The sequence below is a fragment of the Prunus persica genome, chromosome G2 (genome assembly GCF_000346465.2).
Source record: "Prunus persica cultivar Lovell chromosome G2, Prunus_persica_NCBIv2, whole genome shotgun sequence".
Classification (NCBI taxonomy): domain Eukaryota; kingdom Viridiplantae; phylum Streptophyta; class Magnoliopsida; order Rosales; family Rosaceae; genus Prunus; species Prunus persica.
The window spans coordinates 9,728,600-9,744,227 of record NC_034010.1 but is presented as its reverse complement, the minus strand read 5'-3'; the positions used below and the strand labels follow the sequence as shown (position 1 = coordinate 9,744,227).

Genomic DNA, 15,628 nt, shown 5'->3' with positions numbered 1-15,628 from the left:
TCTCAATCGTTCTTTACCAATCACTAATTACAAATATCCCTAACGAGAACAAAATTAATAGCGTTAGTACGAATTTACATTAATACTTTTAAACTAACGACAAAAAATAGTTACCCAATGAACGTACTGAATTCCCAGCAGAGGCAGTGGCAGAGAGGTTGAGAGAGAGGCAGAATGCTATATTTTTTGCATTCTACCTCTGCAATGGCAGAATTCTAATATGAAGAAGAAGGACTTTGCGTGATGAACCATTGATTTCGTCACGCAAACTGTAGTCGCGAAAAACCATTTTTCCGTCGCACAAAATGATTTTTTTCGGCCCGCAAGCACTTGTCAACATCAAACTTTTGCGCCACGCATGACATTTTTGTTGCACAAACTTTCGTCACGCAAATTCTAATTATTGTCGCGCAAAAACAACATTCCGTCGCTCAAGAATGTACCGACATCAAACTTTACGCGATGAAAACTACTTCCGTCACGCAAAAAAAAAAAAATCCCCCTCAATTATTTTGGCGCCAAAAAAAAATATCCCTCGTTTTCTTACGCGACAATAAACGATTTCGTCGTGCTAAGCTGTCTTTTGCGACGAAACCTGTCGCCGCACAAGTTTTCGCAGCCAATTAACGGGATCCACTGTTTTGTGTTCACCTTTACGCGACGAAGTGTCCCATCGTCGCGCTAGGTTTTCTTATGCGACGATTCTTCTTGCCGCGCAAGTGTTTGGTGCCAACAAAAAACTCGGGTTTTTTTTCCCTCACTTTGCGCGACGAGGTTAAATTTCTGTTGCGCTAAGAGGTTTTGCGCTTCGAAAAATTTGGTCGCGCAAGTTTTCAATATTTTGTGCGACGAAACTTTTTTTCTGTCGCTGTAGTGCATTTTGCCCAACGAACTTGTATTCGTCGCGCAAAATCTTGTTGAATTCGGAGTGTTGATGAAGGAATTGGTGTTATAAAAGAACGTTTGAGTCATAAAAAGATTCTATTAATTCTTGACGATGTGAATGAATTAGAGCAGTTAGACAAATTCGCTGGAGATGATTGGTTTGGTGCGGGTACACTACAAGAAAAAACCTCTTTCGCCACGAAATCTTTTGTGACCAACTCAAATTTGGTCGCCAAGCAAGGTTATGGGAGACAAAGTTTTTTATTTCGTCGCCAATAATTTCGTCAAATTTATTAACTAATTGACCAGAAAATATGTCCGAATGGCTACCAAAAGATTTGGTCGCTAGGGGAGGAATTGGCGACCAATCACAAGATTGGTCGCCTTTAAGCTTGAAAATTATTGGCGACTAAATTATGTCGTCTCTAAAGTTGCTTGCGTCGTCTCTAAATTTGAGATGCCGCGAAAATATTTTGTGAGATACCGCCCAAATATTTCTTGAAACTTGGCGACCAATTTTTTTGGTCGCTGTTCCTGTAAAAAAGAATATAAAGTATTAAAACTGTGTCGTTTTCCTTATTTGACATGTTGGCAACCAAATAGCTTGGTGGCTGATTCTGGGAGACTATAAATTAAAAAAATTTCCCTAACCCGTTACTTCCCCCAATTTACTTCTCTCGTATCCACTCTCTCCACCGTCTTCCACACCACCGATGCCTTCAACTAAGTCCTCCACGAACGCTCGCAATGAAATCTTCCAACGATGCCGGCCAATCACTTATATACCCACTATCTCTTCATCCCCCTTCAGATTTCTCATGGTCCTTATTTCTCACTCTCTTTCCCAAAATCACCCTTCATCGATGCCAACCACTTGCTGCTACAACAACATATACTAGAGATTCTCTGCAATGTGCTCAGCCACATACCAACTCTGATTCAAAGGTGCTTTTATTATTTTTTGTTTATTTAGCTATTTTTCTGTAATTATTTGATTTTGATTCTGTAAAAATAAAATTTAGTTGGTTTTTGTCTTAGTAACGATGTGGTCGACCACCCCTCAACCACTTCTCATCTGCTGTCTCTATGTTAGGTATTAAAACTTCTCTGAATATTTTGAGTTACGAGTTTGGAATCATGGAAATGTTAAGATTTACCTTTTTTATATATTATTATTATGAAGATTTCTTGTGCTTGCGTTGCCTGGTGGTGTTTTGTAATTGATGCTTTGTTTCTTTGCTGGATCTTGCAGTGATTCAGCATTTTTCAGATTTCTTTGTTAAGCTTTCATTCAAGAACTTAATTCTTAAGGTCTTTTTATATTTTATTTATGTAAACTGTGAGAACAAATAAAAGAGAAGCAACCTTGATTGAGCACTGCCATTTGAGAATTTTCCATTATGGATAATTGTAGCTATTAAAGACTTGAAGGCCCCATCAGACAACCAAGAGACCAACGCTAGGCTGTGAATCTATTGTTGTAGATGGTAGGTTTCAGCATCCTTTGTTTTCCCTCTCTTTATTAGAAATAAAAAATTGTGCCACCATTTTATTTCTTTCTTGTGCCTTTTAAAAATTCTTGTTTGGCTCATATTCTTTTGAAACTTAACTTTTAAAGACCCTGCATTATAATTTTTTTTTCCTTCTCTTTTCATATATCGGAGGACTTCAATGAATTCACTTAAATTGATAAGGTCTCTAGTCTGCAAGAGATATTTGGTTATGTACTGTGAATAAGTATATGTTATTGATGTAATTTTGTATTCCCTGTTTCCATTTTAAAAGATCTTTTTGCTAGTGTTTAAATTTCAACCGAGAAGAAGCGAGTATTCTAAAGGTTGCTGTTATACATTATACGTATGTCCTTTGGGAAAGTTTTTCTAACATGACTAGGATTTTGAAGTTGAAGTGGGTCTAACATGACTAGGAACTTGCGTATCTGATTTTCAAACATCTGAGATGAAATTTTTCTCTCATTTTTGGCTAATGGAGATTGTGAATTGGCAATCAAGTTGAGGAGCTATTTAAAAACATACATTGCCTATTTGATTTGGATTTTCTATTTTTCTCTGGTTTGATGTAGCAGTAGCCATTTTGATTTTGCTAGAAGATTTAGCTATAAGGAATTGCTTTCTGTTGTTTGAAACCAAACCAAATTCTCATTTGAAGCAATAAGTTTCTAGGAATCTGTTATACACATGAACTTATTTGATGACTGCAAATACCTATATTAATTTCTTGGACCTTGATTTGGAAAAGGGAGTGAAGGAGAGTGACTTCTAAACTGATTTTTAAGAGTTATATTCATTAACGAAAAGAGGTATATCTCATTTTTGCTTAAAATTTTGTTCCCATTATCCAATTGAAACTGTTAGCTAAACAGTGTGTAGTTGAAGATAAACAAGGTTGATCTTTTTCTCTTTATTTCAGTGTAGTATGGTGCTCCTATTTTTGTGTTTGTAATGTGCAAGATGAACTATAATAAGAAGAAGAAATCTTGTTAGGCACTGAGGTCTTCCGGTTAAGGTTGTGATTGATTACAACATGATGGCAATCTAGTAATCACAGTGATGATTATAGTGATTTAGATTGATAAGGTAGTGTTTTGTGCTTTAACTTTCAAATGATATGCCATTGGCATTACAGGTGGGTTAGAGTTCTTTCTTTCTAGGAAGTGCAATTAAGTCTTAAGGTGCTTGGGTATTGCAGCTTGTTTTCATTTTACCTTGCTGATGCCCCTTTGGTCCACATCATAATTTTTCTGTTTGAGAAATTAGATATATCATTGTCTTTGTGTTTTTATTAATTTTTAACACTAGAAAGAATTATATTTTAAATTAAAGCTGGTCCTAAATCAAAATACCTGCATAGCTCTGCCAAGGACTTCTGCACTATTGTTATTATTGTTATTAGTTCACTAAATAGGTTGAATAGAATATGAGATGCTTCCTTTGTGAGAAAAAGCTCTGTAACCTCTATGTACTCATTTAAGCATACCCACTCTCTTTCCCCAAAACTTTCTGATGGCTTGAGTTATTTTCCACTCTCTGCCCCCAGACCATCTACCCTTCAGTTCGCTTTATCTTATAATGTGTTTAGAACAATGTCATTTAGGTGTCTTTAACTTTACCGGGGTAGTATCCTGTTTTTCCATGTCAAATTTATTTGAGGTGGAAGGATTTGGTTTGGGGTTTTGGACAGAGGACCATTTGAGGTAAGAACCTCTTCTTCCTATTACACTTGGTTCCATTTAAGGTGTGGATTATACTTTGGATTTTATGATTTATGTTATCTAATGGGTTTGTGCCATGCATAATATTAGTCTTTACATTGGTTTTTCGTAACTGTTTCCCTTCTTTATTTGTGGTAATTGATGATTTGATTTCTGTTATTATCACAAAGGTATGCTTTGACAATCGATATTGAGAGCTATGAAAAATGAATTCAATTTTTTAAAGTTGGTTTATTGAAGACCAGCAATCAGTTTTCTTATGTCGAACTCTTTTTTGATGGCTTATTTAGTTAAGATTGTGAATTTCAGTTTTGGTCTCTCTCTCTCTCTCTATATATATATATATATATGTTAATTTTAATTTTCTTGGTTTTGGCATCTTCTTGAGCATATTTCCTTATTTTGTTTCTTTTGTAAAGGAAGATGATGAGTTTGAGAAGGTCAAGCAAACAATTGGGAGTGTTTGGGAATTCCACGATATTAGATCACAGCCCCTATCCCACAGGTGTTAAAGATCATGACTACAAAACTTGAGGATACAAAAGGCATAGTATACATGTATTTTGTTTTGTTCAAAATAGTATACAAGCTTGGTAATAGTCTTAGAGTGGGGAAATAATGATTGCAGAACTTGGGTTTACCAAGGGCAAGAATATATGGAGCTTGGCCTCCAGTCTTTCAGTGGAATTTGGATATGTTATGTGTACTTGAATGACTAGTACACTTGTGTACTTTTGAATGAGAGAAATTTGTATTCATGTAATTTCCTATTGATCTATTGATCTAAATTTATTGTTTTTCGAAATTACAATATGTTAATGCACAAAAGGTTAAATTATCACAAAACATAATATAAATAAAATAAATAAAAACACAAAATATACATATTTTAGCGACCAACTGTGCGAGCTTTAGCGACCAAATCTGGTAGTCACCAAAAACTATCGGCGACCAACCAATCTATTGGTCGCCTAATCCTTCTTCAGTTCGCGGCAAATTTTGGTATTTTTGCGGGAACCTGTCTTTATAGGCGACGAACTAATTAGTGAAAGGCGACGAAACCAATTGGTCGCATAAAGGTTTTGGCGACGAAAATTTTTTTTCGTCACCTTTTGTCACTTTTACTTTCAGCCACGAGCCTTAGGCGACCAAGCTAGCGACGAAATTCTTTCGTCGCTAAAGGCTTTTGGCGACGAATTGACAGCTTTTAGCGACCAAAACCGGTGGTCGCCAAAAGGGTTTTTCCTTGTAGTGGTAGTAGAGTAATCATTACTACAAAAAATAGGAGAATGCTAGACAATCCTGAAATTGAGTTGATATACCAGGTGAAGAAGTTAGACTACAACCAAGCTCTTGAGCTTTTCAGTTGGCATGCATTCCGAAGAAGTGAACCTTGAGAAGATAATTTGGAACTCGCACAATGTGCAATAGCTTTGGTTGATGGCCTTCCACTAGCCCTAGCAATTTTAGGTTCTTATCTTCGTGGTATAGATATACGACGTTGGCAAGTTATATTACATGGTTACGAAGGAGAACCTTTACACATATTGAAAGAATACTTCAAAAAAGTTATGATGCCTTGGATCATCGCGCAAAAGAATATTTTCTCGACATTGCATGTTTCTTCAAGGGTGAATATGAGGACTATGTGCTACAAATAGTACCCAAAAAATTCATTGAAGAATTCGTTGATAAGGCAATGATAACTATTGAAGGGAGTAGGATTTTAATGCACGAATTGCTAGCAAACATGGGCAAGGATATAGTTCACAAAGAATCCCCCAATGATCCTGGCCAGCGTAGTAGATTGTGGTTTTACGAGGATGTCAAACAAGTTCTAATGAAAAGTACAGTAAGTATCACATATGTTATTATATTCAATTTGACAAGAAATAATACCTTATGTTACCTTAATTTTCTTAACAAAATGTGCTTGCATTTTGATTTGTACAATGACTTCGTTTCCTAATTAGTGCTTTTCCATCTTAGGGAACAAGAAATATTAAAGGCATCATGGTGAAGCTTCCAAAACCAGCTGAGATAATTTTGTATCCAGAATGCTTCCGTAATATGGTAAATCTTCAAATTTTCATAAACCATAATGCATCTCTACATGGGGACATTAACTATCTGCCCAACACGTTAAGATTTATTGATTGGCCTAGTTGTCAGTTACAATCTTTGCCACCCAATTTTCAAGGAAATCGTCTGGTTGTGTTCAATATGCTTGGCAATCATATTAGACACTTGGAGGGATTTAAGGTATGTATTTGAAATTATTTTCATCTATTATGTATAATTTCAAATAGAGTTGTTAATTTTAGAAGGAAAAAAACAAAAATTGTTTTCTAAGTTTTTGTCTTTTGAAGCTTGTGATTAATTATTTTCTGTTTTTGTGTTCTTGTCTCACAGCATTTGTCAAACCCGACATCCATGGATTTAAGTGGTTGTCAATTCTTAGAAAAAATCTCAGACTTATCCGGAATCCCAAACATAAAATACTTGATTCTAAGTGGCTGTAGACGTTTGGTTGAGATTGATGATTCTGTTGGACTCCTTGATAAACTTGTTCAATTGAATCTTAGTAGATGCGTTAAGCTTACGAGGTTTGCAACAACACTTACATTGCAAAAGGCTTAAGAGTTTCCCAAAAATAGAAATCGAGATGGAATCACTATGGAAATTGAATATGGCAGGAAGTGGCATAAGAGAATTGCCTCTATCAATTGCATATCTTACTGGGCTTCTAGATTTGATTCTTAAGAGATGCTTCAATCTTACTGGGCTTGAATTACGGCTGCTATATTTCTGGTCCACATTACGATATCGTGATCTATCTGGAAACAATTTTGTCACGATTCTGGAATGCATTAGCAAATTTGTGAGCTTGGACCAGCTTGACTTGCATGATTGCAAGAGTCTTCTAGAAATTCCACAAGAAGTGCTTCCACCAAGAGTATATGCGGTATTACCGGATAACTGCACATCATTGGAGAAAATTCCAAAACTACCACTATCATCGGAGGTTGAGTATCTGCATTTGATAAATTGCATTAGACTACGTGGCTATGACATCACATTGTATTCTGGATCAGGTTTCTGTCTCTTCTGTAACAACCTGTTCCTTAATTAATTCTTAATTATTATTTTATTCAAAGAAAGGACTAAAATACCCTCCGAACCTTTTATTAGGTTTAAAAGTTGACTTTTTGACCGAGAAGGAATTTGAGAATTTCAATTGTACTGTTGCGTAGAGCATGGGGGTACGAGTTTGTAGACACGTAGTGGGCTTGAATTGGAGTTGTAACGAAGAAAATACGGCCAAAATACACTGAGGGGCAAAATTGTAATTTGGAAAACCGGATTTTTGTTTTTAAACTCTCTCTTCTCTCTCCTCGCGACAGCCCCCTCTCCCTCTGGTTTTTCTTCCTGCAGCCCTTCACCACCAGAACCACCACCACTGGCCCCGGTCCGCCATTGGACCGGTCCAGAAAGGATTGACGTCACCTCCGTTGCACACCCAGCTCATCCCCGCCAGCAACCCCCATGCTAGTCGCCGGAATCAGCTCGAAATCGACCGGTTTTGAGTTCGATTTTTCACGGCTTCGATCTCTCTCGTATGGCCACCAACTTTATCGTGCAAGGTATTGATTTCTAGCTATTTTTCGTGCTCTAGCTGATAGTTGGGTAGGATTTGAGTAATTTTACTAGGTTTGACAGGTTGATTTTCAAGTTTGGGTTTGGCCGATTTTGGGATCGCAATTCCGGCCACTTTCGACCAACTTTTGGGGTAGGTCCAAGAACAAAAGTGTCTCCAAATCATGTTATGAACCTAGGATAGGAAGTTGGGCTTACGATTGCATAGTTTTTTGGTCATCGAAATTGATCAAGCCACCCACGCGCTGTCAGCGCGTGTGGTGGCGTGTGGGCTGCAGGGTAGGGACCACATTCAGTTCTAGAATGATCCATTGGTCTTCACGAATGCATAGGATTTCGTGGATCTTAATTCGGATAACGTTTGAACTCCGAACAGATCTAGCCTAGTGTGTGATTTCTGGGTTCAGCATGTTTGAGCTGTTGGATCGTAGTCATTTTCAAATATATTGATCTAGATAGTGCCAGGATCGTATAAGATTCGACGGATTGTAAAACGAAGTCCCGAACACTCCAGAAACGCCAACCCGAGGGCTAGGTTTATAGTAAACGAGTTCTGACCGAAAGGAATTATCTAAATTAGGTTATAGGTTGAATAAATAGTTATTTATAGGTTGCGGCCTGGATAGAAGAGGTATCTCCGAGGTCTGCGAGGATTGCAGCTCGGCTTGCGATGATAGATAGTTAGTTATAGGATGCAGCCTGGATAGAAGCGGTATCTCCTAGGTCTGAGAGGATTGCGGCTCGGCCTGCGAGAATAGATAGTTAGTTATAGGTTGCGGCCCAGATAGAAGTGGTATCTCCGAGGCCTAAGAGGATTGTGGCCTGGCCTGCGAGGAGGGAATTGACAGTATTAATGGAGTTGCCGAATCAGGATTAGAGGTATACTTGGGTGGAGAGAATTGCAGTTTTGAGATATTCTTAAACTAAAATAAGGGAGTTCAGAATATGACATACTTATATTCAGTGTGTGCCTGATATGAGTAGAGGGAAGAACTATGTGTGGCTTGATCTCTCAGTAAAGGTACGTAAACAGGCTAAGGTTATAAGATGCAGCCACGAGTTAGAGTCTTTGGGTTTGGTATAAAAGAGCTTTTTGGTCATTTGTGCCAGGCACCCGTCAGGTGTAGGACACACACAGGGTTCGCTTCAGATTCCAAGGTGGAATTTGGGTCGGGTCCTTTCATCTTCTTTCTCTATGTCTCTCTTTGTCTCTCCCTCTATGTTATATGGTTAAGATGATAATTCTTGTAACCAATTGTATTGTAGGTATCTTCTCATCCCTATTCTGAATTTACAATTACTCTTTCAGGTGATGAAGTACCAAAGTAGTTCAGCTGTTGTAAAGATGGAACGCTACTTAAAGAGGAATTTGTTATAGCTCGATGTGAAGTTTGTTTTGAAATTCCTCCAAATTTGGATTGGGAGACGTTAAGATTGGTTCTATGTGTTGTTAATAAAGGAAAGTCATATGGTCCAATTGATATTGATAGAGTCGAGGTAGTCACGTGTTCATATCAATAGAAAAATGGTCCAACCGACACATATGTTCGTATTCCGATAAAAAAAAAATAAATAAAAAAAGATAGAGGAAAGTCATGTGGCTCTTAAGTGTATTCCATTATTGAATCTGAGCGAGTTAGGTGTGGGGGAAGAACTGACGCGATTGCAGCAGGGTAATATGTGTCAAATTATATTTGAGTTCTATAGAATGCCCACACCCTTTAAAATCCTCTGCGGGGTCCACTTATTAGGCCACGAGGTTGCTGATGTCACAGTTGATCGTGGGCAAAGGCAGTGGTTGTTGCCTGATACGATGGTAGTGGATGATGATATTCATGATGATCAACACCAAGACAACGAATTGCTTTCCTTGCCTTCAGCATTAGAGACTAGTCTTGGTAAGAGGCCTCGGTTATGAGATTTCATGGTACTTGATGATGATCATCGTGCTAACGTCGTCGACGTTGGTGATCATGAAGCTCAAAGAGGAGAGGTTGATCACACTGATCTTAACGAGGAGCGAAAGTATGTAAATCCATTAAATGTTGAATGATATCTTTGCATTTTCTGGTCATATATCTGCGTTTTGTGTTCAATTCAAATTTAGCAATATTTTGTTGTGCGTCTCTGGGGTCTATGTTGTAGTTTTTAGGGTGTGAATTTTTTTTCCTTTTGTTTTGGGTTAAATCTTTTTTCTTAGCGCTCTACATTCGATCTTAAATTTTCAGGCAATGAAGTTCAAAAATGGTTTATATAAACCCCAGGTTCAGCTGTCGAAACGAACCAAATTTCCAAGCAATGGTCTGGTAATCAAGAGGTGTGTTGAGGCGTCAACAGTTTCTGAGATTCCATTTAAAGTTGCATAAGGCAATACCTTTCTTCTCAATTGATGCATCCAGCATTTATCCACAGATGAACAAAACTGGTTGCAAGCCGGATTTATCTAATGCTTTCATTCCACACGTATACTTTGTCTAAATCACGTCAAGTTGCTGCAACTCATGTTGCTGGTATAGTTGTTCAATATATATTTTTTATAATCCTGCAAGTACATGAAATGAAAAGCTTGATGAGCAGCAATAGTGTCATGCATATTATGTTGTTTTCGAACTCCTGTCTAGTTTGCGAATAGATTTTGGTTCTTTGAATACCAGTTGCTGTTTGAACAGCCCTGGTAGAGCTAACATCTCCAATGGCTCCATTACTCAAAAAGAATTTGGCTTTAGAAACTAAGAAAAAGACACCAGGAATTATAACTTCTTTCTTTGTTCACGAAAGCGCATTATGATTGTCATTGCATCACTAGATAGCTATTGTAGATGTCAATGTCCAATTTTATCCACCAAAAATTACAAGGGCATCTCATAGTCAAAAAGATAACTACAACTTATAATTTGAACTAACACTAAGTAAAACTTATGACAAACAGGAATAAATGTCCCTACAACACAAAAACAAAAATTCACTTCGTACAACATTATTATAACAAGAGAGAGGCACACAACAGTGTAAATGTAGACAAATATGCATGGTAGAACCATGTGTCCTTGGAGCGCTGCAAAACCGCCCACATTGCCGCAAAGAAAAAGCTCCGCATTGAAATGGCTCAAACCAACATATTCAAATCACCAACTTGGTTATATATATTCTACATATGCCACTGTGCAACAAATACAAAAGCCTATACCTCATTTTTGCCACCATTCTTGGTGTATGGTGCCTTTACAGCTCTGCATGGTGGCCTTGAAACTTGTTTGAATTGAGTTGTATTTCCTATCATATAGCCAGCCACACCGAAAGACCATGCACACATACCACGAAGCAAACAATCTCGAACAATCATGATCGAAAGTTTGCCATTCTGAACAGTTTTAGCCAAGCAAATCTTTAAACAAGTTGGGATTCTGACTCACGCATCTGCCTTACAAGTGCATCCTCATTCAATTGTGTTACCCCACTTTGAGCAGTTCTTGTAGCATTTGATAACTCAGATGCAAGATTAAAACTCATCCCTATTGGTCGGCAAAGGGTCGCCAACACTGCTACTAAGCCCGCTGAGAGATGTATCTGCATGTAATCCCATAATATCATGTGTCTTAGCAGCACGAGCTGCACCATGATTTGCAGTTAATGCTTCAGTTTGATCAAGAAGCTCTCTAACTGCTTGAAAGGATCTACAGTGGAAGCAGTACTACTAGTTGAGTCACCCAAATCGAGCAAGTCCGGAGCAGGTTCATGATTAACTTCAGTGTGTACAATTGCTGCCTTTGGTACCTGGGTCTTCTCTGAAGCATGGATATTCGCCTTAGACACCTTATGGTTGGCAGAAGATGGCCTCCTCTCGGTTTTTTATGATCCCCCAAACAGTGAACTGGCAAGCTTCTGCCTTTCTGGAGAAATTTCAACCTGGGGCCTCCTTGACTCATAAGAATCACGTGCTTTTGGATTTGAAGTGCTCATGCTATCTATTTGTGTGACCCCATTCGCTGATTTCTGGGAACTACAACTCGAGGAATTTGAGATCGACAATGCTGGGGAGGATTATGTTGGCATACCCCATTTTCTTTGAACACAATCTAGCCGTAACTTAAGTTCCGATAATCCTGCATCTGACATAGGTGGCAATGATGCAGGCTGCTGGCGGATCTCCCTAGCATAAGATGGTTCAGGAACTGGAACAAGCTCGGTTGAGGATGCAACTGCAGCTGGAGGAATTCCTGATGGCACTGCTGGCTTTGGATGCTCATATGCCTCAAACCTAAGACCACGGGTTAAAGCTTCATGCTGATCTTGGTTACTGAAGTTGCTGATATTTAACATTCCAGAGCGCTCGTTCTCGGGAATATAGGGCTGAGCACCTTTCTCTAGTGCTTGTTGGACATAGCCATTGAGGAATGAAAGGCTTTTATCAATCTGCAAGAGAAGATGAATATTAATATTGCACAAAATAATCTTATTCAATAAATAAGTAAATAAATTGTTTCCGCATGATCCAAAATCAAGGTTTTCAAGCATATTAGAGAAATACAATTGCAAAATCCATGAAAAGAGCAACTTATAACTAAAGGGAAGAAATAAGATGCAAGGACCAGGGACGAAGAAGTCGGGAAACTAATTAAAGCATGTCGTGTAATACCAATTAGAATCACTTGATTAACATCCAGGTATTACCAACCAAAGGCAGCGCATAAATTAAGTTTCGCTAGTGTAATACGATGCATCTTGGTCAAATAAGCAATTCTAATCATTCAGAAACTGATTCTGAATTTTTCTTGATCTAAAACCACAAGATCTATATCATAATGTTTATATGAGCCAATAACAGCAACAGTTTCAAATTTACTAAATAAAATATCAGAAGGTCAATAACAGCAACAACCAAACAGTACATGACATCTTTCTACTTAAACAGAGAAAGGTATCTAGTCAGATTATTTTTCAGTCAACATCTACAATGGCCTTTTTCTTTGAGTGCTGCTAAATGAACCATAAAATTAAATGAGTATACTCTATGATCTAAGTACACTTTAATATTTTAATTAAAATGTAAAATTAACTAAGTACACTCTATTTAACTACCAAAAATCCCCTTCTATTTCCAATCAAATGATCACCAATCTGACTGGTTCACAACGTAATTAATAATCCATCCCGCATATACTTCCATGACAACAACAAGCTGCGAGTGCAATAGGTGGGAGGAGATGAGTGCGCGGGATTGAGGTTGTGGAACATTTTGTTTAGGGTAGAATTCCCTGTAATCGGTGTAGGTGTTGGATGAGGCCCGGTTGTTTTTATTATTTTCTTATTATTATTTGAAGTGCTGCTCATTGCAAATTATTGCCGTAACAAACATAACCAGAAGGAACTGCAAATACCGTGTATCTTTTGTCTTCCATATTTTCTTCTTTTCATTTCAAATCCGGCTAACACCTCTATTTTACTCTCTCAATTGAAAATTATAGAAAAAATAATAGGGGTTTTAGCTGACTGGCTTATATATTAAAATGGGATTGAGAATAAAATTATTTCTACAAGTTGAGTGTAGAAAGAAAGGAGATGGGATAAAATAAATAAAAATGGGGTTTTGAGGGTTTTATGGACCTATTAAAATCATATTTGGTTCACAATTCAATATTGAGATAAATAAGTAATTCAATAAATAATTTGGTAATAGAGTGTACTCTATTAATTTTAGGGTTCGTTTAGTGATTTGCTTGCCTATTTATAGGGGCTGACTGTTCAGTATTTAAAAAATATCACTAATGCCCTTGCTTTTTCTCAAACTTCATTCCATATGTAGTGCGGATAGGGCATATTTGACAAGGAAGCAAGCAAAGCTATTCCTTCCGCATTCACGGTCAGTTAGGATACATGTTCATTTGTCATAGTATTTCTATTTTGGAAAATATTCTTCTGTATCTATACAGTTTTTAAAATATTTAATGTTGTGCCATGATTCATAATAACGTATCTGTGAAACACAAAAACAATCATGTTCTGAAAAACTGAATTATGTTGCATCAAGAGAATGTATCCATAAGAGAAGGGTACATTATCACAACATGGAAAAGTGGTACGTCCTATTAGAACAATTTACAAGGCAACTACATTTTTTAATGAGACATGCATTAGTTCCCTTTCCTTATACCTAATTTATATTCTTCAAGGATTCTATTTGATATATCTCAACAAATGCTTTCCAAAAGATACATTTTGTTAAAAAAAACCAGAGAAAATTAAAGTTATAGTATATTGTTTAGCATATAACAATAAAAGGGTCACCAAATTTAGGTTCCGTTTGGTTCATGGAAAAGGAGACTTGGGAATGAAAAATCAATTGCTTTCCCATGTTTGGTGAGTCTAGATATGGGAAATCGTTGCCTAGCTCATGTGAAAGTAAGGGGGAAAGTGAAGCCATCCTCCCAACTTGAGTTTTGTTTTCCCTCCTCATGAGAAAGTTTGGAAAAATGAGCTAACATTAAATACATATTTTGTATGACCATTTTATCCCCATTAACAATTTAGAATTACAATATATCATTAAATTCATTCTGTTTTTATTTGATTTAATATGGATATAATTGAAAATTTATACAAACTTTATTTTCCATTCATACTCAAAACAAACATGGGAAAGGAAATAAAGTGATATTTTCCGGTTATTTTTCCAGCATCACCAAATGTGAGAAAGGAATCTTTCATTCCCATTCCTTGAGGAATGACATGGAAAATAATTTCTCCTCAAATTCATTCTACGAACCAAACGGGCCTTAATGAAATCACAAGGTTAAACAACCATTAGACTTTACCATTAGAAAACAGGAGCTTCAGACAGTAAGCCAACAACCACCAGATAACAAGGAAAAGAGAAATGCAGAACTACTATAGTTCTCAATACTTTAAAGGAGAAGCCAAAAAAAAAAAAGAAAAAAGAAGGGTACAAGTAGATAATGCAATTAAATATGACCTCAATGTCTTCAAAACTTGCGTCTGACAGCATAATACTCTCAACTGCAGGAGAATCTAAGCTAATGATAGCTTGCAATTCATATGCACGCTGCTGCAGATCTGTTGAGTGAGAAGCTGACAATTCTTCCACCAAAGATTGACACTGCAAGGGAAGAAAGATTTTTATCAATCGATATATACTTCCATGACAGGCCAAAACAAAATGAAAATGACAACATTATAGCTAATCATTGATTAGATGAATATCAACATTATAATGGTGTAAAGTAAAATTGTACTATGCTTCTTTCTTCTAGAAACTATTTCAAAAGAGACCCACCACCAACCACTTAAAAGACATTTCAACTCTGATTCAACTTCTTGCTGACTAGGCCTTCAATCATAAAAAGATTAGGAAACTACATGCATACATACATACATATGGTCAACCATTCAAGAGCGGATGATCTACAGTACACACGTCATTCTGCTAGAGCTGATGTTGAATTCTGTGAAAGCGGCTTGAGCAGCTGCTCAGTCCGTTTTGTTTTCAAGTCTCCTTTTTGTTTTCATTTTACATCTTTAATTTTTGTTCAAAACAATTTGTTACTTTAGGATGTTGAATCGCTTGTTAGCGCTTTAGAGTTTATGGTTTAACTATTGTGAATGGTAGCCGATAACCTGAGAGCTAAACTTGATACCCTAAGCACAAAATGGATGAAAAGAAAGCCCACCATGAAGGAAGTTGAGGTTCCACCCAAAAACCAATTGGTAATGGGGGGAGTAGCTCAACTCTTTATAAGCCTTTGCTAGGTTTCTCAACTTTCCAATGTGGGACTTTATACCTTTTTATTCTCACACGCCCCATCATGTGTGGCAAATTTTCAAGTCTAACACATGAAA

At 37.1% G+C, this 15,628-nt stretch overlaps 1 protein-coding gene and 1 long non-coding RNA gene across 2 annotated transcripts in view; both read left to right on the top strand.

Moving 5' to 3' along the window:
- Positions 1-15,628, top strand: part of LOC18786470 (TMV resistance protein N) — a 114,406-nt gene that overhangs the window by 84,213 nt on the left and 14,565 nt on the right. The window contains exon 9 of the mRNA XM_020557232.1: positions 13,733-13,740. Coding sequence (XP_020412821.1) covers positions 13,733-13,740 — 8 coding nt within the window. The remainder of the gene's footprint in view (positions 1-13,732; positions 13,741-15,628) is intronic.
- On the top strand, positions 1,415-4,918 carry LOC109947474. The gene is made up of 3 exons (XR_002270238.1): positions 1,415-1,830; positions 1,924-1,978; positions 4,537-4,918. It is a non-coding gene; the product is annotated as an uncharacterized LOC109947474 (long non-coding RNA).